Below are 26,431 nucleotides of genomic sequence, written 5' to 3' on the forward strand. Positions count from 1 at the left end.
GTGAACAAATGACATTTTATATTGAAGCATCCTTGAGTTAATGATTTGCTTTTTTACTCACTGGTTCACGTTACGTGTCCATTCTTCATTGGGTCTGCAGTTGTTACTGGGAAGTGGCAGCTTGTCTGCATTTCCTTTACTGAAGAGTTTCAGCATTCACGAACCTCTCCTGGTCAATGTTTTTACCCTTTCTGTGTATCTGTCTGCTGCTTGCTTTGTCCATGTGCCAATGTAATAGAAAGCAACAGATGGTCTTGAGAAAATCGGTTCTGTTTGTTTAGAAACAGATTTTCAATTCATAATTAGTAAATGTGTTCATAGTGAAGTTTTAAGGGTTTTTAAATCATTTTAAAGTAATAGTGAAAGAATAATTTAGAGGAAAAAAGAAAGACAGAATCTTGAAATAAGATGAACAACACGTCAATTATCAAAGATACCCCTTAAGAAGGCGTATGCTACTGCTGACTGTAGATAGTGTTTATATTTAATTGGACAATATAAATAAAACATTTCTTAGTTATGCATCAAACAGATGATGTGGGACTCTGTCCTAAAGTGAGTCACTTGCTTTTTCATTACACAAATTATCGCAGTTTTCTAATACCAGAACTTAATATACTGATGTATATATTGCTGCATTTGAATCCAGTGTTTTCAGGAGTTGCTGTGTGTAAATTAAATTATCTTGAGCTGACCAACTAGTCATTAAAAAAATAAAGTACACAACAGTGCTGTTGTCATTTTAGAGTTTCAAACTACTGAGTAGGCAGTAAAACCTGTGTTGAAATATTAGTTTGCCGTTTATAAGGCTATTCAGTAAAGATACTTCCTAGCTGTTTGCAAAGTAGTTCTCTGGGCCTTTGATTTAATATATCACCTTGTTACATTTTTTTGGTTACTTTACTTTGGTTATATACATACAACAAAAGTTACATTACTTTTGGTAACATTACTTGGTTCCACTGGTATCGTGGTTCTCCTTTTCACAGAAACTAGACAAACCACAAAACCCCACTAAATACATTAATACCCAGGCTTGTAAATACTGAGAAATTAATTCATTTTGTCGTTATTTTTCTCTCCAGGGAATAAGTGTTATCTTTAACGTTGCACTGGGATTATTAAAAGTGAGTATGCAGTGTCACGTTGTGCTTTATGCATCATCATGCACCATATAAATAATTAAGATGCCCATTGCAAAAATAATGTGCTTTTTTTGAAAAGCTAACAACTTCCTGCATGCCATGTGCTGTTGTCTGGCATGCCCTTGGGCAGCACAGTGCTTTTGGGGGTGGAGTGGCAGGAAAGTAGAAGGTTACAGAAATAGAAACAAACACAATTTGCAGAAGGTTAAAAAGTAGTTATGTTCTTGGAGCTTTACAAAACCGTTGTTGCTTTACTGTCTCTGGGAATTCAGTAATTGTACAAAATCTGCTTTGCAGCTACTGGATTTGGGTTTTGGGTTTTTTTTTCCTTGTTTCTAGACTACCAAGGATGATTTGTTACTGACTGACTTTGAAGGGGCTTTAAAATTCTTCCGGGTACAGCTGCCCAAGAGATACCGTTCAGAAGAAAATGCAAAAAAGCTGATGGAATTGGCATGTAATATGAAGGTAAAGATGTGGTGATAGCAACTGCAAGCGTATCTTTAAATGGGTGCAATTTCTGGCTCCATATGTAACTTTGCAACTTGCTTGTCTAACTGCAAACACGTTGCAGATGCTTTACTGTGAAATACAGTGAAGCCCCAAGATTCTCCGAGTGATATGGGCCTGCTTGGGGAACTCAGAAACAGTGGCTTTCAGAAAGCAGTATTCAGTGTTACTAAAAATCAGACTACTTCAAAAAAAACCCTGAAATGACTAATGGCGCTAATATAAAATAATTACAGACATCTCTGCAGTTCTTTGATGAAACCTTTCTCCAATAGTAGCTGCAAACAGGGTGGTATCATTGAGTGGCAGTGTGTGTGGGTTCATTTAAGACAGAGTAAGTAATACAGAGATAGTATATAATCTTTCAGAGAGAAAATGGCTATTTTTAATTGTGGGTGCATGTAATGTTTATGTACTGCAATAGGGAGCTCATTAAAAATGCATTGATAGATTTATAGATCTCCTAGGGACATGAAGGAATATGATATGGCATTTAAAATTTCTTAGAAGTCAAACTAGGGAAACGACCTTGAGGTTTATGTGTTCCCTGTGTGAGGTTTTGATTTGTCATAGTTTTATGGTGAGGGCTGTGTGCCACTTATAAAACGCGTTTTAAGTTCATTTCCTGCTCAAGACTGTTTCACCTGTACTCCAGGTAGCTGACAATAATAGGTTAATCTGTTATGATCTTTGTGGTCTAAAGAGGGTCTACTTTATATGAAATCAGACAAAGTGCTGGCCGAGTTGTATGTTGTTTAGAGCTGCCACAGTTAGCTGAGGTTTTTTAATAGTGTGAAAGAGCATTGTTTTTCATGAGCAGCCCATGTGGGAGGTTCACAGTATTGGCTTCCCTCCTGGCGTTTCACTGGGGTGCTGGGAACAAGTGCTAAGACTCTGTGGTTGGAAGTAGGGCTCTGACATACCGTAAGGTGTTTGTTGTGCAGATGTTTCTGAACGTGAATCTTTTTTAAGTACCTACTGCTTTCTGCGACGGTGCTTTGAGGCTAGCGAGCTAATCTGGATTGTCTTTTAACATGGTCACCACAGCTGTTTGACTTCTCCCAAAAATAATTGATTAACTATTCATACAGTCAATGTTTAGGAAATACTGATGATAATTAGACTTCTGACACATAAAGGAAAATGTGTATCACAGTAAAATGTCATCTGTAGTCCTTATAGGAGCTTCTTTGAACAGAATAGAAACATAGAAACTAGGGTTTGCTGTGTACTATAGGCTGGAGAGATGCTGTCTCATAAAAGAATTAATCTCAGTAATTCCTGTTTTCTTAACAGAACTTATTCAGAGTGCTCTGTGAGCTCTCCCGTGTGTCTGAACTACGGAGGTCAATAGTGGAGGGGTTTTATTTTGCTTAATTGTGGTGGGTTTTTTTTAGATTTCTGATGCTCACTGAGCCCTATTTCTTAAACACAACTGTATGAAATAAAAGTTCTACCCTTTGACATTAAGACTTCAGTTACCTATAGCAAATATTGCATTACCTCACAGCCGAAAATCAACTGCTTTTCTAATCAGTAAATATTGTAACAAGTGAAATTTCCAACAAAAAGTTAGAGTGAGGAAGTTATTGATGTAACAATTGAGTTCTAAAATGGAACTTTGATAAGGTATTTTGTGTGTTTTAAGGAAGCAATGATTCTTTACAGTTTCATGTAGATTAATTTTTAGTCAAATACACTGGATCGGTTCAAAGTATCCTTTTTCCTTAAAATTCACTAGAGGAATTATTTGTAGCATCAGTGCGTAAGTACACAATGTCCCTGTAGGTTAACGTTCAAGGCATCTTGTACTCCTGGTGTAGCAGCAGTACATGTAACAGTATTCTGCACAGAGTTTGAGCATATCATATATGAAACTAGTTTAGCAATTATGGAATAATCAAGAATAAAATTACTTTAGCTCTCCAGTTGTTTAACATTAGCCACAGATTAGATATTGCACGTGCATCTGGTTAAGATCACGTGTAATGAGTGCATTTGCCTTTCATGTTTCCAAATAACAACTTGTTCCTCTTCCCACTCTGCCAAAATTCCCTGCATTCCCGGTGCTGTGTGAAGTAGTTAAAAGCAAACAGCCTTCTATGAGCGGTACACAGCAAGGTTGTCCGCTGCTTCCTTGAGTGCTGTGTGTTTTTTGGGGGATTAAGTGGGAGGTTATGGAGAAAGTACAGACTGCACTGCTGGGCTCTGCACAGATGCTGAACCCTTCTGTGTTGCATCCGTGTGTGTTGCACCTGATGGAAGTGCTGCACGTAATTGTTCTCTTTGACCTAAAATACAAGTCCTTTGCTGTCAGTAGAAATCTCTGGCTCTGTATCTGGAAGTGGTTTTGAGCAGAAAAGGGCCTGATGTCAAAATAAGTCATTTAAAGGAAGGAGAAGTAGCCTGACGGAGGCATTGTGATTACAACTGCATTCTTGCTGGAAAGGAGGTCAGTAAATAATCAGTTTGAGACAACACTAGATTCTTAGTCACTGGTCAATGTTGCTGTCAAATGTTAACAGAGTTGCTGCTGCTTCCCATGCCCCTGAAAAACTGTGGTGAGGCCTCAGTGTTCATGTCTGCTTTCTACCACCATGCAAACCCAGGGGCCTTGCTGCCTTCACCAGGGCACAGCTCCCTCTGGGGCTCCAGTGTCCAGGATCAGTGGCAGTGGCACATCTTCTCAGGATCACCTCATTATTGGTATCTCAAGGTAAAACTGGTGTAATGCACTTGGGAAGGTAGAAGGTGAAAGCAGGATGTTGTGCCTGTCTGCCTTTCCACTCACATGGCAGGCTGCTCCACTTCTCAAGATCTAACCTCTACGTAGCTTGAGATTTGGTGTATGAAATCCAGTAGTTTGGGCAGTGTTTGAGCAGGGACAGAGCAGTGAAGTAATCTACTCAAGTTGTCAGCAAAGGGTTAATACTCTGGGTGTTTGTCTGGAGTGCTCGGTAAGAATAACTTCTGGAGTTGCGATGTGGCTGGACTGACTCCAGATGAATGGGCTGGCATCTCCAGAAAATGTCAGCTTGAGCATGGTGGAATGTTTCTGTACAGCCCTCACTAGAGGGAGCCTAGCTACCAGGTTTTGACAGTCAGTTCAAGTAAGGTTGTTAATGATAAAACCACAGATAAGAGAAACTAAACATGTTTTTCATTCTGCCTGTCATTTACGCATGCAAAATTTGTTTAACATGTTTTTGAGACAGGGCTTTTTAAAAGAGGAAAACATAGCCATATCTTTTAAAATTATTTGGTTTAGTGAAATAATAAAGGTTCAGCACCAGCTTTCAATACTAGAGGTTTAATTTAGATGCATACTGACTTGCATGCGAAATGCTGACGGTGGTCTTGGCATGGTCTGTGTTGCTAAACCATTGCAGCATGTGGCGGAGCTGACAGGTGACACCAGGGAAGATGTTGGTCAGGATCTGTTACAGGTTCTCTGGTGTGTTTTCTGTCCCTGTAGGACTTGAACACTGTGCATAAAATACAGAATCCAACACCACCTTTCTCTCCCTTCTCACAGAAGGGGAAATGGGGACCCTGAGAGAGTCACTCTCCTAGTGCCGTGTGTCTGTCACTCTAGCCTTCTGGATCCTGGAGCAGCAGGGGACAGTGCATATGTGCTTCTGAGTTGTTGCTGCTTGCTGAGACACCTAGGCAACTCTGGGACTGGACTGTTTTCTACTGAGCTTGAGTGACACTAGCAGAAATGTCAGCTGAGTCTCTACTTGCCCTTTCGGCATTTGCAGTCTCATGTAAAGTAAACCAAATAGTTCTGCACGACGATAAATGTTACAGCTTAAAAAGTATCTGAAGAAGCCTCAGCAGAATGCTAGTTCAAAAATCAAACACATCTTGTGGGTTTCAAGGCAATCTTAATGCTAAGCCAGCGTAGTATTTGGAGCATCAAATAGCTGCGCAGCACCAAGGCAGACTCAGGTAGGATGCTCCTGTGGGCACCTTCCAAAACCTTTCCTACATCCCAAAAAAGGGTAAGAGGAAAGGATGCTTCTGTCACAGAAGTTTTGACAGTCTCTAAGGGTTTGACAGTCTCTAAGGGTTTGATACTCAAAATTGAGTGAAGATACTAGCTGTGTTTTGTAGAAGGCAGGAGCTGCCTAAAGCTTGTACCATAACCCTTTGTGAATTGTGTTCTTTTATTGATGTTCTGGGCAGGAACTAATAGGCTGCTTTAATTTAGATTAGCCAGAAGAAGCTGAAGAAATATGAAAAGGAATATCATACCATGAGAGAGCAGCAAGCTCAACAGGAGGATCCTATAGAAAGATTTGAGGTAACGCTTACCTATTCCAGCCTGATTGAACATGCGGTACCTGCATGAAGTTCCAACTTTGACTCCTTTTTCTTTGAGCTGCTTTTGTTTGTGACCAATTTGGATACAACAGGGGAATTGGCCGCGTGAACATGAAATTAATCTCTGTGTATTGGCAAAGTTAATCAGGATGGGTCGTTGTGAGCCCAACTTCACAATGAAAAAGGGAACAGTATGAATTTATATTTGGGCTTATACAACTGTTTCACTAGGGACTGTTTCTAGCACTTCTGTAACATGCTGATTGCACCAAAAGCCATGAGCAGAAAGAAAATGCCTATCTGATTAGAACTCTGCCTTCCATTGATTATAATCCTGCCTTGATTTTGCCCCCTGATTTCAAATTATGTATGTTACAGTAAGTATATAAATTATTTAATAAATAAATGTTTATAAAATATAGGACTAAACTTTATGTGTATAATTAGGTATGCATATGCATAACAAAATAACAGACATACAGACATATTTAATCTGAAGAGTTCTATGTAAACTTGTAAACTTCCTTTAGTATCTGTCTGTGTACCAAGAGTTGTAACAGGAGGGAGAAAATAGAGTGGTTTTCCCAGGATCCTCCTCTCTCACCTGTTTCCAGCATGCAAATTCTGTTTTCAGCCAAGAAAATCAGTACTTGTAGGTACCTCCTGGCAAGGTATTGATGGCAGGATGATAACCCTACTACTGCAGTCTTCAAAAACATTTCTGTAGCTTAACAAGTAATAGCTGAGCAGAGTTATTAATACGTGGTTTCTTCTCAAGGCTATTTTATTTCCTTTATTTTATATTTACAATATGGCTAGCTAGTTTGGTCCTCACTGAATTTCATGCAGCTAAAGTTGTCTTTGCGTACTTAAGATCTAAAGGTTGGCATTTGTGCTTAGGCGCAGTAAGCATTGTGTTTTATAGACAACCACCTGGGAAGGCCTTTCTCTTGATTTCTGTTACTTTGTTTCCCACAGCGTGAGAACCGGCGCCTACAAGAAGCAAACATGAGGCTTGAGCAAGAAAATGATGACCTTGCACACGAACTGGTGACTAGCAAGATCGCTCTGCGAAAAGACTTAGACAATGTAAGAGATGTCCTTATTCTGTCTGGTGGAGACAAGGTGCTAGGGCTAATTCCTCACTACTCCTATCATTGGAGAGGAGATACATAGAGTATTTTTTATTTGGGTGGGATAGGATTCTTTCCTCCATGTCTTTATTGCAGACTGATGATATATAGGCCTGTGTCAGAGGTCCGTGGGAGGCAGGACCGATGACTGTGATACTAATTACCCTGAAAAGCAGAGTGATTTGAGGGAGAGGAGAGGTTTGGAGCTGGTACTTGAGTAGTTGCTTTCTTCTCTAAGTATACTAAAAGAAAGTCTAGCGGGAGCTAAGTCAAGTCTTTGAATTGTCACAGAGATAAGTACTCTGTTTTCTTTCTACTGGTATTCTTATGAATAAGATTTCACAGCAGACAGGCTTTTGCAAAGTGCCTAATAAACTTGAAACTCTGAGTCTGTCTGGCTCTGAGTGGAATCAGGTTCTCAGGTACCTTAGGCAACTCTGAAAATGTTACTGTGGTTTCCATTTGGCTTGTTGAAATCTGCCCCTGTGAACTCATCATCCTGGGTTGTTTCCCATTATCAGTAGAGCTCCCGGGAGGAAACTTCAGGTTCGCTTTGTATAGTAAGATTTTCTTCTTTGAGCTTGCTGTCCTGCTCGCTGCTTTACATATTCATCTTTGGGAGATTTTATTAGGAAATAGGTGTTTTTTTTTACAGGACATGCAGAGACAGAAAGATACTGGCATTTGTACTGCATGTGGTGGCTAGAATGCATTTAGTCTGTCTGCTTGGGGAGATGAGGGGAAGAGTTCAAGTGCTTATGTTTTGCCATTCTTGTTCTGTACCAAGATAAGTGCATTTCTGAAATCTCAAAGGAAAATGACTTTTGAAAATCATACAGTGCAGGAGTTGACAGGCTTTAAAATGTTTCAGCTTATCTGCTTCAGAGAATCTAAGGTTTCCCACGGTCTCCTGGAAAGTTGTTGTTGGAAAAATATTCTTAGTAAATGTTGATGCTAATGGGTGAATGTTGCTTTTAATGAGGTTTAGTTTATGACTTTCAGGTTTATTACATCTACTGCTCTTTCGTATTCAAATCTGTGAATTGGAGAGGTATGTTCTAGAAGCAGGGTTTTCACAACGCTTTGGTGCGTTTGCTTCCTGTGACCTGTGCTTTTTCACTTCATGGAAGAGAGCTCATAGAAGGCTGTGCAGACTGCTCAGCAGCTGCACTCAGGGGGTCACCTCCAGCAAAAAATCTACTGAAAAAGCTTTTTGTGTCCGCTATTAAGTGTTGTTTGTGGCTGCTTGAGCCCGTATGAGACACAGATACGCTTTTACATTGATTCATTTAAATGGAAAGCTGGGAGCGGAACAAAATTAATCAAAATCTTTGAGATAACTCTTTGGATATATAATAGCCATGCCTTCAAAGTTGGTAAATGATGTTGGCAGCATTTGGGTTATTCCCCGGGAGGAGGTAGGTAGGTTTGATCCTACTTTAGAACCCTGGTTAATTCCTCTAATTGGATCCTGAAATGGTAAGTTTCATTCTACTAGCCAGATGTCCTGAAAGAAAAGTACCAAAGGACATTGTTTAACACACCTTTTGTAATACCTTCATGGCATATCTGAAATCTTGCAACCTAAAAGATCAAAGCAACGCATTTGGAAATGAATTTCCTTAATATCCTTTGCACTAGTCCAGAAAATAGGCTTCATTTTTCTACTGTTGTTAGACTCCCACATCCCAGTTTTCTTTAATTTTAAAACAGCTTTAAAACCATGTATAATGAAAAGATGTTCTCTTTGCCTTTGCCGTCTGTTTTAAAGGATCAGCAGGACTTTAAGGGACTAAACTTCACTTTTTTATTTTCTTCCTTTGAAGGGAATCAGTACAGCTACTTTCTGAGGATTTTTTTATATCAATTGAATAATTGATCTATTTTTGTGTAGAATTCACGCACCTATTGGGAAATAGTGCATTGCTGTGTATAAGACACAGGAGTACGTGTCTTGTCTTTGCAGAGAGAGTTTTTAGTGGCTTATAGAGTCCAAGATTTTTCAACAACACATCTTTATATTTAAAAAACTGCAGTAAAAAAAGGATTGTGTGGTTTCTGGTGCAACATCTCTTTTCTTCAAGAATGAAAGAGAGAGGGGTCTGACTTATATTTGCTTTAGCAGTTGATTTTTTTTCATGCAGTATTTTCTGGTGACACAATAAAGATGGTGTCACGTCCTTTGGTAGGTGTCATAGAGCTCTGGGGTTTCTTGAATTCCAGAGGCATTTTCCATTAATCATGAATTCTGTTTTCATTGCAAAGTTGAATGTTTGCAAATTAAACTTAGGTCTAAGCTAAATTATAGTTTTTACCTATCTTGTACATTGTGAGCTGTTCTGTGCCTTTTGTTGTCTTTAAAATGTATTGGTCAAATTCCAGTCTGGAGGAGAAAAGAAAACTTATTTCTGTTACTGGATTTCTTTGGAACAACCCCTACTCCAGTTTTGCTAAAATAATCACTGAATTCAAGGAGGAGTTTTGGACTGATGGAATGTAGTGGTATACCTCGTTAATTTTTATTTGTTGCAGCTTTGCCATTGCAGATGGTAATTTTTAGGAAAATAATTTTCATTATGAAGTTTTATTGTTATTAATAGAGCAACGAACAGACCCTTATTAATGAGAATGAAAAGACGGTAGTCTTGGCTGTGTCCTGCTGGAGCCTGTGCCCATGGCTGCCCAGCAGCATCAGCAGTCAGAAAGCCTCTCTTCACTGCTGTGCTCCACTCTCTGTGTTCCAGGCGGAAGAAAAGGCAGATGCTCTGAATAAGGAACTGCTAATGACCAAGCAGAAGTTGATTGATGCAGAAGAAGAAAAGAGGCGCCTAGAAGAAGAATCAGCTCAGGTTAGGGGCATTTCTGTCATTTTCACATTTCTGTGCAGTACAGAAATTCATAAAAAAAAAAAAAAAAAAGTGACAAGTGTGGGAAGGGCTTCATGTTCTAAGTCATGTTTGTCCCTCTTCTCTAGTGTAAAGGATGTCAGCAAAGCAGAATTCTTTGCTTTCCTGCCAGGTGCTTCATAGAGTGGTGAATTTTTAACTTGAAATCACGAAGGCACAGGCTGTGCCAGAGATTGCTGCACAGAGAGGCAGTCTAGGGCTTCAGCTGTCAGCACTTTTTTTTCATACTTTCTTGTCTTAGCGAGTCAATTTTTCTAATAATGGTCACAAAAGTCTAGCTTTTCCTTGCCTGCATGGAGCTAAGCTAGACTGTTGTTCCCTGGTGTCTGGTGTGGAGTGTAGCAGTGAGGTTTAGAAGGAGGAAATACTACCCTTCCCCGCCTACCCCCCTTCTCCCCTGACTAAAAATATATAAAACCTTTTTTTCTTTTTTTCCCCCCTCTCTGCAGCTGAAGGAAATGTGTCGTAGGGAGCTAGATAAGGCAGAGTCAGAGATCAAAAAGAACAGCTCTATTATTGGTGACTACAAACAGGTAAGTACAATGTAATGATGTGTGGTTTGCTATCAAATTGCAAGACTTTCTCAGGTATTGTAGATTTCTGGAAATAAGCGTAATCTGTGCTGTGCATTTGAGGAGATATTTTAGCTGTTTTAAATGGGTAGCTTGTGGCTGGTTTTGCATTTTCTTTTTCTGAGATCCTGATGCTTGGTGGACAGTTCTGTTTGCCTCTGATGTAGGTATTTGTAGGTCATCAGTCACCCCAGCCTCTGTTACAGCCTAATGTCCAAATGGGCTCTTGTGTATCAGAGATTCACCTCATTCAAAAAAAAAAAAGTTCTCTCCCAGCTTCCCTGCAAATTCATGTATCTTTTTAGCGGGCCCAAGACCTTCAAACCATTAAGTCTGCATCACATGGGCCTGGAGGAATGAACTGGGTTTTTTGCTGCTCTGGCTCTCTTGCCTGGTTCTTTTATCCCAAAGGCGAAAAAAAGAGCCATGTTATGCCTAACCTTTTCTGGCTCCTTTAGCAAGGCCAAACTGCTAATAACTTATGTTGAAACTGCAGCTTTTCCTGTGGGCATAGAATAATATGTAGAGAACATGAGGATATGTACGATGAGGCAACTTAATGCAGCATCTCAATTTTCCTGACTTTCTAAGAGCCCTCAGACTACCCATGTTAATATTCCTGTAGCATTTAGTTGTGCTTTAGCATTCATTTGGGATGAAATTTACATTTATAAATGGTCTGGTCACATGATTTTGCTTGTCAGATTTGTTCCCAGCTGAGCGAGCGACTGGAAAAGCAACAAACAGCAAATAAAGCTGAAATTGAGAAGATACGGGTAAGAGACCAGATAGATCCACAGTCTGCAATGTTTAAATCTCTTAGAAAAATCATAACAGCAAATACAAAATTTATTTAATTACTAAAATGTTGGCTGAAAGAAAGTTTCCTAGTGACTTGTTTGGAAGAGTTTTTGGAAGGGAGATTATAAGGGGCAGGGGATCTTGGAGAAGAGATGAATAACTGCCAGCTTTCTCCCATGCTAAATTGGTTACATACTAATGTTGATGGTGGTTAATAGTAACTGTTAATTTTTTTGAGTCTTTTTTTCTGGAGGAGATTTCTCTTGTCTTTTACCATACAGTAACATGTGGGCAGTACCGAGCCCATTATTGCAGCTATACAGTGTTACCATAAATTCAGTAGTTTTTCCCCTACCCATAAATCTGGGGGTGGCAGGAGTTCCTCCTTGGCTGTGCTTCTCCAAAAGTTCCCGAGTTTGCAAGTTGTTAGCAGTCCCTCCCGTGTTGTGCTGCTCTTCCAGAGCAGAGGCAGGAAAAGGCTTTGATCATATCCCAGCACTTCAATGCAAGCATTCACAATCAGGTGTTTACTTTAGCAAAAAGTGGATGACTGTGAGCATTGCCGGGAGTTCTTCAATAAAGAAGGCCGTGTGAAGGTTGCTAGTTCTGCCAAGGACGGTTCAGATGAGGACACAGACGAGGAGAAGGAAATGCTGAAAAACCAGCTGAGAGAAATGGAGCTTGAGCTGGCGCAGACCAAGTTGCAGCTTGTGGAGGCAGAATGTAAAATACAGGTAATGCTTTGGAGGTTCGTTTTGTAGTCTATGTCTGTATTCATAGAAAAATGTGTGCGTTGTAGAAGGACTGGAACAGATCCTGTTGGTTGAAACTGTAACCTGCTATTTCCTGCATGGGTTATATATCAACATGTCAACGAAACATTGGGTCTGAAACTTAGTGTATGCAGACAAAATAATTGAAATTGCGTGAACGGTATTTACTAGCTACTACAACTTCCAGACATCTGCCTGGCTGCAGTGCAGTACTTACTGGCTGATCTGCAACTTCTTGGAAGAAATCCAAGCTCTGACAAAGTACTGAATCATGCCTTTCTTTATCTCACAATCAATGTTAAATGAAGATGTAACGTGTGACAAATGTTAGACATGTTTCTTAAAACAAGATTGGAAAGCACTCCAGGTATTTGAGTTGTTTGTGTAAAATATGACAACATTGTTCTTTTCAATCTGGTGTATCAGTGCTTCTTGTTCACAGAAAGGTAAAAATTAGTTTGTTGGAAGTCCAGTTCCTGTGGGAATAGCTCCTTCTCAGATGGAAAGAATTAAAGTCTTTGGATGTACTGAAGAAAGCTGAATGTTTCACTAAGGGCAATGACACAAGGCTTGTTTTGCTTTTCAGAGCTTTTTATTTTTTTCCATCAGCTTGTTGCACTACTTTTAATTTGTGTAAGACTGGTTTAACTTCTAAAGTAGCCAAGAGATTGTAGATGTCCTAGAGCCTTCTAAGTTTAACTCATATAACTTTGTGCTGTGAATACATAACAAATTAATGAAATTACTCTTCCGTCTGCAGGATTTGGAGCACCATTTGGGTCTGGCATTGAATGAAGTACAAGCTGCAAAGAAAACATGGTTCAACAGAACAATAAGCTCTATAAAAACAGTGACTGGAGTCCAAGGAAAAGAGACTTGTTGAAAAACAGTTCTGTCAAACACACCTTCTTAACACAACACCTTTTGTTGCCTTCCTTGGCCAGATGTTTAATTCTGTGACATGAGAGGACCAGAATGTAAATAGCATAGAAACACAGCATGTCAGGATTTCAATATGTCAGTGATAAAGAGGATGGAAACACAAGAAAGGTTTTATTGCTAGACATGGGATCTTCATACTACTGATATTTAACAGGTGATGTAGCTAGATTGAAGCTCTTCAGAGAAACACTCCATTCTGCGGTCTGGCTGGAGGCTTTTCACAGACTAGGTACGAGAACTTACCAAACCCTAATTGTTAAGTTTACATATGATAGGTTTTTTTACAGTTATAACCTTTTTTAATATTTTATTTGAAAGGAAAAGTGTCACTAACAAAGTAAAAAAAGAAAAAAAAAAGAAAAAAAAAGGAAAAAAAGAAAAAGGAACAACAAAAAAAAGACAACTTTAGCAAGAACTACATCAGTGCCAGAAAGCAGTCCCCAGAGGCAGGATATGGAGAGTAGGAGGTGACATGTTTTGCTTTATGAATGGGGATGATTTCAGCATTCCTGTCGAGCAACCCCACTTTGTTTTAGTAGATGCAGCATCCATCTCTCTGTGTTTGCCATTTCTTTCTGTTACTAATAAATTCTATGCAACTCTGGGCTTTTTTGGCATGGGCTGCCAAACAAATTCACAACCTGAGGCTGGGAGACTTGTCTGAGTGCTAGACAAGAATAATCAGAATTCTTGGCAAATTTCCGTTTCACTTCTGTGTCATATTGTTTGATCCACATATCAACAACGTTAAAATCCCCAACACCAGGACTGCTAATAAGTACTAATTATGTGGATGGTCTGACATGTAATTGAGTCTTTCTGTTTGTTTTTTGTCAGTTTTTTTGTTTTGTTTTTGTTTGTTTGTTTTTACCCGGCTGTAGCAGGCCTTCTGTGAAGCTCTGAGAAAGCTTCCAGGATTTAGTTTTGCACATAGGTATGAATGGGACAAAGAAACAATAAACTGAGATATATATGAGGCAAGAATCACTGCGTGAAGTAGCTGTGAGCATCTACAGCTATCCAACTGGCTTCCCTGGTAACACGTTCAGAGGTTGTGTAGGTCATTTTTCACACTCAATGCAGTTGCACTAATAGGTGCTAAACGTGCTTGGATTTCTTATTAATTGGATTGTCTTGAGTTCTCACCAGAAAGCTGTAGAATGGAGTTTTGCACCTTGTAATTTTTTTAATTTATAATGGTTTGTGTTATGCTGAAGTATCTATTGCATCAGTGGATAAATTTTGTGTGCAGTGTGAGTATAAGCTGGTAACAATAAGAGGCACTGGTTTGTATATAAAGATATTTGGTTTATTTTGTATTTCTACCTTTTTCTTGTTTACTGTACTAATGCTAGCTAATGTACTCTGTAACTACGGAATAGAACATGCTATGTCCAAGCTTTTTTCCTTAACTGCATACATTATCTCTATTGTCTAATACCAAAAAAAAATACTGTAACTCCATCAATATTAGATGCGTGGACATTGTGGTAGCATAGTTGCAGTGTGTATACTTTATGAATTGAAATATAAACTAGTAAAATTGTATAACTATTTTGTTGTTTCATTTCATTTTAACAGGAAATTAATTAAATATTTTACAATATAAAACTAATTCTCTTGTTAAAGTAGAAGCAGTAGCATCTGCAAGCTTCCCTGAGACCAAAACTATAGTCATGCTGCAAAGGGCTTTGCTAAAAAAGACTGCATATTCTGAGTGTTGCCAACGCTGCTTTATATAACAAAATCTAGGGTTTGCTTTGAAAAAAAGAAACTGCAAAAATGACCTTGTGCAGCTTGAGGCTTGTGACTCACTATTCTCAAACGTGTCCAATTTAGAACATTTGTTTTTTTCCATGGCCCTCCAAATTCTGCTTGGATCTGCAAAATAAATGTAGGCTAGCTCTGCCTATCATCATCAGTAACAAATTCTGTGAGGTCAAGTGTCGTTCATGTCATCTTCACTAGGATTTTCCAGTCATAGCTGAACATAGGGTTTAGCTGTGCAACTGGATGACTGCACTAATTGGGTCACAGTGCAGCATAGGGTCCTGTAGCTATGTGTGTTCTGCACAGATAACAAGGAGTAAAAATGTATTTTTGTCACGAAAATGACTAAAGGTGACTCTGAAAGCAGCCCTGCTCTAGGAGACCGTTATCATGCTGTCACTTTTCTAACCATACTTAAAGAGAAAGGCATTATAAGGTTGTGCATTAGTCTTTGGTGCTTTGTCTTTCACAGATGTCCTTCCCTTGGTAACTCCAGCTCTGCAATTTCTCAGTAACTTTTGGAGAAAATTCAAAAGTAAATAGAGGAGAGGAAGAAACAACCCAAGCCCAAAGCACTTCATCCACTTGTCTTCCCAAAGGGACTGGGAAATAGTGTTAATAGTGTACTTTCCTCTTTCCTCCAAAAAATGAGGTACTTAAAGGGAGGGGAAAAGTTGCTTTATTGTTCAGATCTTTTCCACACTCTAACTAAATACTACCTAAAAACTCTGTGCAGCATAAACTCCCCATTTTAGCATGGACATGGAATATATGTAATGAGAAACTGTTTCACAGCATTTTATACAAAACATTTTACAGCCAGTTTCTGGTCATTATGGATATTTTTAGATATCTACCTGAAGGATTTTGATGCTTGAAAATAAATATTAGCGATGTATTTCACATCTGACTCCACTTAAAATATCCACAGCTAAATAAGAAAAATGGATCTCATGCTGAGATGCACACTTGTGCACAATTACATGTGAAACATGAGGAAGCAGGTAATTTTTAAGATGAGGAAGATGAGATGTTCAAGACTATGAATAAACAAGGTTAAAAGAAAAAAAAAAGTGTTGGGTCAGAGCTGCTATAAGCAAGAGTATTTTACATTAATGAGATGGTTAGTTATTTGCTGGTAGTCAGTCACCTTTCTGTTCACATATGCCTCTCAGCTGGTTTTGTGCACTGAACTCAAGATAAGTGCCACTCTGCTGATGCTGGATTTTAAGTCTTGTGTGCTCCAGGGTCTGACTTTCTAATGCTCTGCATGTTTGTGCTGCATCATTAAGTTCCTGTGGTCTCATACTGTGGTAGCTGTAGTGTTAAGATCTCATTTTTGTTGCAGAACTTCTTGGCTGCTTAGGGTCTGCAGCTGGAAGTGGATATTTAAGATCTATCGGAAAGTTTTGCCTTTAAACATTGCTGGTAAGCCTTCTTGAAATTTATATAACTACCTCCCTGACTTTTTTTAGCTGCCCTTCTTATCTGTGGCAGTGATATAAAGTTCCTGTTATCAAGAGGAGGATTTCATTCCATCTGTTCAGCAGCTTGGCTCGCGTTCATCCAGCCTAACTTTAGACACTTCAGAGGTGCCTCATGTAAGAGCTTAATCCAGGGAGGTTTTCTGGCCCTCGCAGCAGAGGGGACAGTGCTGCAATGGCCACCCCAGCCACCTGCCCACTGCCCTTACTGCGCAAGGAAGCCAGTGCGAGCCCACCAACTAAACTGGAGGTCCATCTTACAAAAAAAATAATGAAAATGTGGCATCCATGTACGCAGTGAGGATTGCTTTCTATTTAAAATTTTCCTTTTTTTTTCCTCCCCACCCTTTTTTTATTGTATTATTTCTTCTGTATTACCAAAGACAATCAAGGACTCCGCATACAAAAGCCTTCAACGTTTTGCTATAATTTGCTGCTGCATGGCCATGACGACTTTGAGGAATGAGGATTTGATTTTGATGCGTTTTCTGCATGCTAATGAAATAGGACAAAGTGTAATCCTGTACTGAAGGCTTTTTCTTAGGATAATCTGGTCACACAGCTGCAGCCCAGTTACAGGAACGGCAGGAAAACATGAACTGTGAGAAAAGCATGATTGCCCCGGTTAAGAAACCGTATTTGTTGCCTGACGTGGGTGTAACATTGAAAGTCAAGTGTTTCCTCACAGCATTGTGTAATTTCTTGCCAAAACGAGCTGAGCAGAACTGAGCTGACTTTGAAGTTTAACATGCGGATGATTGCCTGGGATTGATGTCAGTGAGGAGGGGCAATGCGGAGCACCCCAACCCTTCGGCCCCCTCCTTGTACGGCTGCGAAGGAGAAAGCCCCGCGTGTGCACACGCCTCAGTGGTGCTCATGGCGCCCCCTCCTTCCTGAGGCGTGGGGGCAGAGCCCGCCTGTCCCAGGGTGCGCTCTGATAGGCTGGCGCAGTGATTGGCAGCAGGAGCAGCTCTTGAGAGACGGCGGCTCGTGGGGCTGGTGTTGGATGTTACTCACAGCACTTCTCCGCGGCGCCATCTTGTTTGCTGGAAGCTTTGTGGTAGGTGAGGCACCGCGCCATGGTGGTGGGTGCTGTGCCGAGGGAAAGGGGCCCTGTTGTAGGGCGCTGGCGAGCGGGAAGGAGGAGCCAAGTGCGAGCACAGCGCATGGAGCGCGAGCAGCCTGCCCAGAGCTGCTGAGCCACCCCATGTCATGCGGCCTGGAGGGGAGGAGAGGCCTCTCAGCATGGCGGTTCCCTCATTCCCAGTATGGAGCCTGTCCTGTCTCAGAGGGCATCCCCTCAGCCGGCTGCTCTCCTTGAGTCCTCCCTGGTGTCTGCCATGTCATGCTGTGTGGGGAGTGCTAGGGCAGGGGGGACGGCATAGAGTTTAGAAGGAAATGTTAATTGCTAGAGATTGGCAGTACTTTGGAGGAAAGCTGTGCTGAACCTGGTGGTGTGTTAATGGTCTTGTGGAGAAGATGTAAAATTTTCTCCTAATTTGTGTAGTATTTAAATCGCTTCAGCCTGTTTGATGGGGTGTTTTTTGTGCTTTGCAGACAACGCTGTAGGCCCTTCAGGTTGAGGAGGGTGGTAAGTTCTCTTCCTGTGTAGCATCAGCACCTGCTATTCTGTGGGGGTAATTTTCATGCCAGCTTGTCACAGCTATAGACAGGTTTGTTCTTTTCTTGCACCAGCTTTGCTGAGAGGTGAATTGAGGCCTCCTGAAGTGGAAAGCTTTGAAATAGGATGTGAGAACTAATAAAGCACTGTGCACCTGAACTGTTTGATCTATAATGTGATGAGTGGTCACCTTGTACTGTTCTCCCCATGGAGACCCTGCACAGTAAGAAGCCTATCAAATCACTAACTGCTGAGCAGGTTAAGGTAGTTCATGGTTTCCTCCTCCCTGTTACAAGCTCTGCTGAGTGTTGGTTGTGTTCTGATGCTGGAAGTACAGAAAGCTTGAATAATGAAAAAAAGATTACATAAACTTTGGTAAAAACTTGTGTAAATCTTAGAATCACTGAGGTAATGCTTGTATAGATATGTAAAAGGAAGATATTTCTGTGTACTAGCTGATGTGTGTAGAAAAAAAATAGCTTATGTGTTTACGCCTGTAATGCACGCAAATGTATTTATATAAGGTAAAAACTATTGTGAATAGAATTGTTCTGATTTCTGTTCCTGAAGTAATGTGAGGAGAATGTGATTTATCTGATCTCCCCCTGAGGACTGCAGAAGCAGTTTGCTAACCAATTTTGTGAAATGTCTTATATTTTTAATTGAGTAATTATATTACGGGATTTGGCCCAAATTGGTAGATAGAATTGCTGCAGATGGCACTGTAAAGTCCTGGACCCTGCAAGACTTCTAAAGAGCAATGTTAAATAGCAAGGTTCTTAACGGAAATCATCTTTGTTGAACGATCTTTTAATGTTAAATTAAATGCTGTCTGTAATTTTAGGGAGCTAAAATCTATTCTAATAAAATTCAGCAATTAGGTAATCCAAGCAGTGAACTAATAAAGATAGAATCTGTCAGGATGCCAAACAGCATCCAGCCAGAAATGCAGATTTCAAGATTATATTTCTCTTTGTACTGTCCTAGCCTTATTACACGTATTATTGAGTCTGCTTGGCATGTCATATTAATTCTACATATGTCAGAGAAGAGGTGAAGAAAGAAAACACTTGCAGGTGCATTTCTCATGCTGTACTTTTAATGATTTTATTTTTTTTTGCCTCAGGACACTCAGATGTGTGCTGAGTTTCTGCTTGTCTAATGATGAACTCTACAAGACCTAAACCTTCAGTTTTGCTGAAATGCACACTCTTGGATGAATATGTTCCATCTTACTAGGTGCAGATCTACAGTGAGGTAGAACTGGTGCAGTGGTCAGAGGGCACTAAAAGGACATGTCCTCCTCTCCCAGCTGAACATTCCTACTGGATTCCTGGTGAGAACACTCACCCAGCCTTACCAGTACTGCTGCAAGAGACAGGACAGGTCTACAGCCAGCTTCATGGTCACTTGCCATGGAGTCAGCTCCTTAGTTTTCACTGCTCTGTCTCTACTGTTGCAGTTTTAATGTATGCTTAGGCTCTACTCAGTCCAGTAGGATTAACTCGAGTATCTTTGAACAGTTTTGCAGTAAAATCATCCTGTAGCACTAGTCTTATGACTTTTTGCTCTAGGTAACTTGTTTTAATGCTGCTTTTCGCTTCTTGTAGTGAAAAGTTTTTGTGATAACCAGGAGCTTGATGTAGCGTAGGCTCTGTCCTAAAAGGTACTCTGAACTAGATGTAGATGACACATGACACATAATGCACTGCTCTGAATGAAATGTGTGTTCCAGGTATGCTTTGCAGCTTTCTGTTTCTGATTTTCCCTTGCTTTAGGATGGAAGAAGGCAGCATGTTCTAGCATTCTGGATAGATATTGTCTTCCAGGTGCAGTGCTGACATCAGAGGTGTTTGCCCTCGGATGCCAGTTGTTGTGGGCTGTTGGAATAATGACTCACATCAATTTGCCAGCAGACCAGTTGGTAGTGTTCTGTAATTTTCTTCTTACAAAATGAGCAGTGATTAGTTCAGACCAGCAACAAAACTGCTTGAAGTGACCCAGCCGATTTTGGTTGGCGCAGGCTGGGAGCACTTTCACAAACAAGACAGCTAGCAAGTCTTAGCTGCAATAGTATCTGGGAGGATGACAGTGACAAAACTGCCAGGGGCAGGGACCTGTTGCTTTGGCACAGATGGATCTGGGGGACGCATTCATGAAGACCTTCTGCTTTCAGCATGCTGACCATTGTCACTAAACTTCATAGACTTTTGCTTGTTTGAATGAATTGTTAAACGTTCAAATCATTAAGCCTGGAGTTTTCCAAGGAATCTAATGATACTAGGTGCCCAGCATGAACAAAAGCCTCTGTGTGAACCCTCATTTCCTTTTAGCAAACGCAAAATCTACAATCTGAGCGATATCTGGAGTGGTTACAAGACTAGAACATTCCATATTATTCTCTTGTGAGCCTGTTCTGAAAGTTGTGTTATGTCCTTGTACAGAAATGATCTGCTAGGAGGAAGTGTAGTGAAATTGAAGTGGGTTGAAACTAAAACTATGGGATGTGTTTCTAATAAATCTTGAACTTGTCTTAGAGTGTAAGTCTTGGCTTGTCTTAGGGTCTAACTCTTTCTGTTAACTGTGTTGCTTTACTAATACCAGTTGAGATATGAGGTGCAGCAAACTTCATGGCAAAAGTTTATCACATAATAATGAAAAGTTTTTCAGAATATGGAAGACTTTAAATTTATGTTAATTAAGATGTTAGGGCAAAAGGATTTTTTCATCAGCTTTAGTGACTTGAGTTACAGTTGGAGGTGATGTGACAGTTGTTTGCTTGCTATATCACCATCTCACCTTATGGGCCTTTGGTGTGCAGCTTAACTCTATACATGACTCTCTGGGGGAGATAACTATTCAGAGTACAGGTTGTTTTGTAAAAGTGAGCATGCTGTTTTAGTTACAATGTTGCAGAGGTTCACCTTAATCAACAGCTTGTATGACAGAAGTAATTTTTAGTAAGGTTCTGCAGTGCTTCAGATGGAATCACAGCCACTCTGGACTTTGAGACTGGAAGGTGCAGAAGTGATGCGATTTGCAGGCTGCCAGATACGAGCAGAAGCCCTTATCATGCAGAGTGTGCGGTTAGTGTATACCATGAACACATCAAAGCCGTGTGTTTAAACTCCCTGCTGTGAGCATCTGTTAATGCATAGAATTGTCTTGTGTGATCCAAGTAAAGGGTAGGATCAGAGCCACACTCATAAATTAATTTTGGGAGGTGACACTGGAATGACTCCTGATGCAGTTTTCTTATCTGACTAATATATCCCACATGGGAAAAGACGACTGCTGTGCAGATTTCATACAATTTCTGTGCCCAAGGAAAGGTAGTAAAGTACTTTCTGAGATGAGACTGAGCGCTGTGCCACTTTCGTATCAGCTTTCGTGATGTGAGCAAACGGGTTTTATCAGTTTTTTTAGAAATACCACAGAAAACCATTGTGGCTTTGGCAGTTCTTGGCTGACAAGAAAAGACTTAATGTCTTCTGTGTCCTGAAGGCTTATACTAGTTCAAAGAAGTGGTTTTATGGTAATTTAATAGTGGTACACCAGAGTGAATGGATGGGAAAGAGGTGGAGAGCTCAGATATACACAGATATAGGACTGCCACATAATCCCACTTAGAATTACTTGTGGAACAAGATCTCATCTAGCATGGAGGGGAAAGGATAGTGTTTCTACAAGATGACGACTGTGCATCTCCCCAAAGTGTTTTTTGCATGGTAAGGGTGAAAAACCCAGCATGCCAGAGGGGCTATGGAAGCCTGTGCCAGACTTGTATGAATTATGGATGAGATGTCTGCTGCTAGCACAGACACGAACAGCAAACTGTGGAGCTCCTGGGTGCTCAGCATTACAATAATAGACTGATTTTAGAATCCACTAGCAGCTCAACAGCGTGCTCTGATCTCTTAATGTCATTAGAAGTTACACGTGCTGCTCATTCCGAGGTTAGGGCAGAGTGAGGAGGCCAGTGACAAGTAGTGTAACTTGGAAGTTCTGAATTCTGTCCCAAGTCTTCATTCATTTGTTATCAGTGAGAATAATTTAATGTACTTGAATTAGTTTATTCTTCATCTTCCACCTGAACACTGCTGCATTTTTCTGATCTGGGTATGTGCTAGTCTGGCCTTAGTGGTGTCTTTAGGTTTTGTAAATTTTGTTATTTTTGCAAGGGAGGGTGTTGCCTTTTGCTTCAGCTGTGTAATTTGTTCCAGTATCAAAAGAAACCAGTTCATTTATCCTAGACAACCCTGATGAGTCCATGTGCCCTTTGTACATAGCAAGCAAGGTGGGAGATTAAATAGAGCATAAACCAACTTGAGATAGCTGCTCAGACATGCAGCCTGGTCTTGGCAGACTAGTTCTGTTGGGCTTTTGTCAAATGGTGTAAACAGATGGCTCCTTTAAGAAGGAGCTCTGTGTCTCTGTGTTTTTTACCCTCCACAATTTCCAGAACAGAATTTGCAGAACAAAGGATTGCAATAATGACAAAGAGTCTAGGATACTGCTCTTCCTGTGTAGGTCAGCCATAGCTGTGAAGGACAGATCCTTTTTTCTAACTGTGGCATCACTGGAATGGTTTATTCATTTTTGTGCCTTCTATCTCCCAGTATAAAGCTGTTGGGTAGGAACAATCCCACCCTTCAGGCAGGCAGGGTGCAGACAGGGCTCTGCCCTCCTATGGCCAAGATGAAATGAAACTGACTGGAAGGAGGTCTGCCAGCTGAGGTTGAGGCTTGGAAACTGTCTCTTGGCTTTCTCTGCAAGAGCACCTTTCTTCTCAGACCACACAGAAATGGAGCCCTCAAAGTCAGTTTGGAGCAGTTTCTTGCAATATGGCTTAATTTTCTGGGGGTGTAAGCCTTGAAACTGAACCAGCATAAGGAAGATTTTTGGAATAACTGTATTAATAGAAGATGGAGAAAGCTTTCCTCACCCTTCCTGAGTCCCTGGGATTTGGTCTCACCTTCCATCTTTCAGGTTTGTTTATTCACAGCCTAAACTGAGGCACCAGCAGAACTTTGCAGTCACCGGACTGCAGACAGAAGGTGTATGTGTCTTCAACATGTAGCACCAAACCACATTGTTCACTGAAACCAGGATAACTGAGCTGGCAAATCCTTGTCCACATGCTAGCTTTGTGATGGGTGCAAAACTCCTGTTGCTACCTCAGGACCTGCAGTGTCAGTGATATAGGAGTTTGGGTGGAACTGCTTTTGCAGGGCAACCTAATTTGATTTACTGAGCTGTAGTTTGTCATCTTGCCCTGTTTCAGCCTCCCCTCTTCTACTGTAATCGGAAGTTAGCCAGATTTAAAAAAAAACAAAACAAAACAAAACACAACCCTTTGAATAAATCCTAACCAGCAGAGGGCTGAGTCTGCCTTTACTGCAGGCAGGAAATCCCACCTTTGGCAAGCGTCAGCACCTATGCAGAGGGTAAGAGGGAAGTGTTATTTGTGCTAGGTTATGTGACCCTTTTCTGAGATCCAAAGTTTTTGCCCTGTGTTCGTGCCTGGAGCAAGAAAGGTCCTTTTTGTATTACTGTAACAAGAGTACACACAGACAAATAAATGTGCTGGAAGGTATAGCCCCAAAGTGAAGACGAATTCAAGGCCCTGAAAGTGTTAGCAGCTCCAGTTCCTTTCAGTTGAATGTACCAAGGATCGGGGTCACAAAAAGGAAGGATAATTTACAGCTTAGCAAATGGGAAAGAGAAGAACACTTTCTAGCTGACTTGCTAGAACTCAATCCTGCAGCAAACAACCAGTCAGCGTTATGCTGCGAGCAATTAAGTGAGGGGACACATCTGTTCTTGCAGAAAGAGGGGTGCTGTTCATGAAGAATTTGTGTTAGCTTAGCAGAGGGGATGGTTCTGGTGAAGAAATTACCCTTCTTTTTTATTGAAGTGTTTCCCTGTAAGGATAGGTAACGGTCAAGTTAAATGTAAAGTGCCGGTAGGGAGTTCTGCAGCTGAGACAGATTCCTCTGGTGCTGGGGAGATCAGGTGCTTGATGGAGGGACTGAAGGGGAGTGCAGTAGTTCCGTGGGACTTGGGTCTGATGATGAAATTTATGTTGCTACTGCTGGCAACCAGTGGACAGTTTCATGATCTGGCTTCTTAAATGCTTTTTGTGGAACAATAGAAATAGATCCCATGCTTAAGTCTTTGCTCTGAGTGACAACTAACAGTTCTCACCCAAGTTAGCGGTCCTGTGGTGAGTAGGGTGTTGCTCAGACTATGATGCCTGTGTTTTCAGAAACCTAAATGCTGAAATGAGTGTCTTCTGATTTTTTTGCCAGGGAAACCTGTAATCATCAACATCCACAAGGCTGCTAAACAAAACAGGTGTCTGTGAGCCTGGGGAACACAGATGTCCTTGTTTGAGATACTGTGGAGTATCCCACTTCTCTTTTGAAAGTACACACCTACTTTCACTCTCCATTAACTACTTTTCCTTAAAATTTTGCAAGTCTTTTAAAACAGACCAGCATCAATGTAGACCACCATGAGGGATGGTTTAGTGTTTGCTGTACACAGGCTGTAAGTGTGCTTTTGAGTAAATAGGTGCTTTTGTCAGCTCTCAGTGTCCCAAATGCTTGTTACAAAACCTTGCATTTGGGATCTGTTGTTTATTCATGAGAAAAGGGAACTGACATCCAGATAAATCAGGCTGCTGAAATTGAGAAAAGTAGGACATGGTATTTCCATTGTTTGGTATTGTGTGCTTATTGTAAAGTGAGACTAGAGCTAATTCTCTTGATTTTTTTGGGCAGGTTTATAGATGCAGCAGTTCATTGCATACGGAAGTGACAGGCTGGCTTGTTAGTTGCATGGACATAGGTCAATAAATCATTTTTTTCCTGCTTCCTCTGTAATCAAATACACTTTTTCAAGGTGATGATGACTGCAGCAAGGTAAACTGGGCGTCCTGCTTAAGCAGATGGTTCTTTCTGCATGGATCCCTTCAGTGCTGTGCCAGCAAGGATGGGGCCAGAGTGGTCAAGCAACATTGGAGAGATACTGAAAATGATGAAGGAGCTTTCTGTTGCAGATTTCACAGTATGCATAGGATGCTGAGAAAAAGTAGAAGACTTGAGTATTGCTTGTTGGTTTGGAGGGGGCTGCAGGGAGAGGTGGGAACAGTAATGAGTACAAGGGGCCAGAAACCACAGCTTCCCTGTTCTGCCAAGCAAGAGTGTGTAACTGCCTGGACAGGCTGAGGTTAGTTACAGCAGGACAGGAATAAAACGTAAGTATGAGATTTCGGGCAGTTTCACAGTGAAGAAAGAAGGCAATGCCAACCTCCTTTATGCATCTAGACTGAGTGTTGCATTACTGCTCCCATGCGCCACTCCCTTATCTACCCCTTGTTTCATTCCTGTGAGGCCACAGAATGTCAGCCAGCTGCTGGAGTGGGCCCAGCTCTTTTCATTAGCTGTCACTGACCAGCAATTGCCAGGCTACTGCTGAAGAGCTGTCAGCCTTCTCAGCACCTCGAAGATGATAATCCCGAGGTAGCTTTCTGAATGACCTCTTAATAAGCTAGGTAACATTAATCATGTACATAGGTACGGTATTATGCTGATACGTAGGGTAAAACTGACCTCAGTTTCAGCCAAGTGTTAATGATGTTTTTCTTAACTGTCTTCAGTTCTTTATGGATCTTACTTGCTGAATATTTGATGGAGCTCTGAATTTTAAGTGATGCATGGTTTAGTTGGTTTTGGTACAGTGGTCGTTCAATAGCTCTTATGTGCATAACTGACTTGTTTGCCACACAACAGCAGACTCAGCTGGCTGCACACTCTTGTTGAATGCAAAGGTTTCATACCAAGTCTAATTCTAGTTATCATATATGCTAAGCTGTGGGGTTCCATACATCTGATTTTATTAAGAGCAATCTGAACTTCAGTCAGCTCACAACAGTTTTTAATCCTTCCTCAGGGCTGATCTCTTCTGAATTTGATTAATGACCTCTGCACTTAGACTTGAAATGCTGAATTAAAGACCAGAAAAAACACTTCTAAGGAAAGGTAAAAGCATATGATAAAATGATTTCTCTATCTTTCCTTCTAGAGTAAAACTGTGTTATGTTACTCTAGGCAACTGGAAATACTTGTATATATATTCCAGTAAATCTTCCCATGAATTGCAGCCTCAAGCAAACAACAGCAGCCACACAATTCTCATGGTATTGTCTGTCTGGACAAGGAAATTGCTTGGATTTGCTTCAGACCGCAGAGGACAAACTGGGTCCACAGGAATTTAATGTTTAGGAAATACAGTGAAACGAGAGGGGCAGGAGAAGGAAAAATGTAAAAGAGAATCTTACTCGTTCTTTACATATGTAATTTAAGAAAATAGACATCCAGTTTTTCTAATCAGCTAATCACTAGGAAATGCCCACTTTTTATTCTGAAGTAAAACTTGCCTTCC

General features: G+C 40.7%; 2 protein-coding genes across 3 annotated transcripts in view; one reads left to right on the top strand and one right to left on the bottom strand.

Annotated features, from left to right (window-relative positions):
- RABGAP1 (RAB GTPase activating protein 1) overlaps positions 1-14,656 on the top strand; it is a 74,206-nt gene extending 59,550 nt beyond the window's left edge. For both annotated transcript variants that reach the window (XM_040606510.1, XM_040606511.1), the window contains 9 exons: positions 1,086-1,127; positions 1,485-1,613; positions 5,869-5,961; positions 6,960-7,070; positions 9,859-9,963; positions 10,470-10,553; positions 11,297-11,368; positions 11,930-12,127; positions 12,927-14,656. In XM_040606510.1, coding sequence (XP_040462444.1) covers positions 1,086-1,127; positions 1,485-1,613; positions 5,869-5,961; positions 6,960-7,070; positions 9,859-9,963; positions 10,470-10,553; positions 11,297-11,368; positions 11,930-12,127; positions 12,927-13,049 — 957 coding nt within the window. In that variant the 3' untranslated portion in view covers positions 13,050-14,656. The remainder of the gene's footprint in view (positions 1-1,085; positions 1,128-1,484; positions 1,614-5,868; positions 5,962-6,959; positions 7,071-9,858; positions 9,964-10,469; positions 10,554-11,296; positions 11,369-11,929; positions 12,128-12,926) is intronic.
- LOC121093728 (spermatid perinuclear RNA binding protein) overlaps positions 12,871-26,431 on the bottom strand; it is an 86,851-nt gene continuing 73,290 nt past the window's right edge. The window contains exon 19 of the mRNA XM_040606526.1: positions 12,871-12,969. The gene's annotated coding sequence lies outside the window, so the exon portion shown is untranslated. The remainder of the gene's footprint in view (positions 12,970-26,431) is intronic.

The sequence above is a fragment of the Falco naumanni genome, chromosome 9 (genome assembly GCF_017639655.2).
Source record: "Falco naumanni isolate bFalNau1 chromosome 9, bFalNau1.pat, whole genome shotgun sequence".
Classification (NCBI taxonomy): Eukaryota; Metazoa; Chordata; class Aves; order Falconiformes; family Falconidae; genus Falco; species Falco naumanni.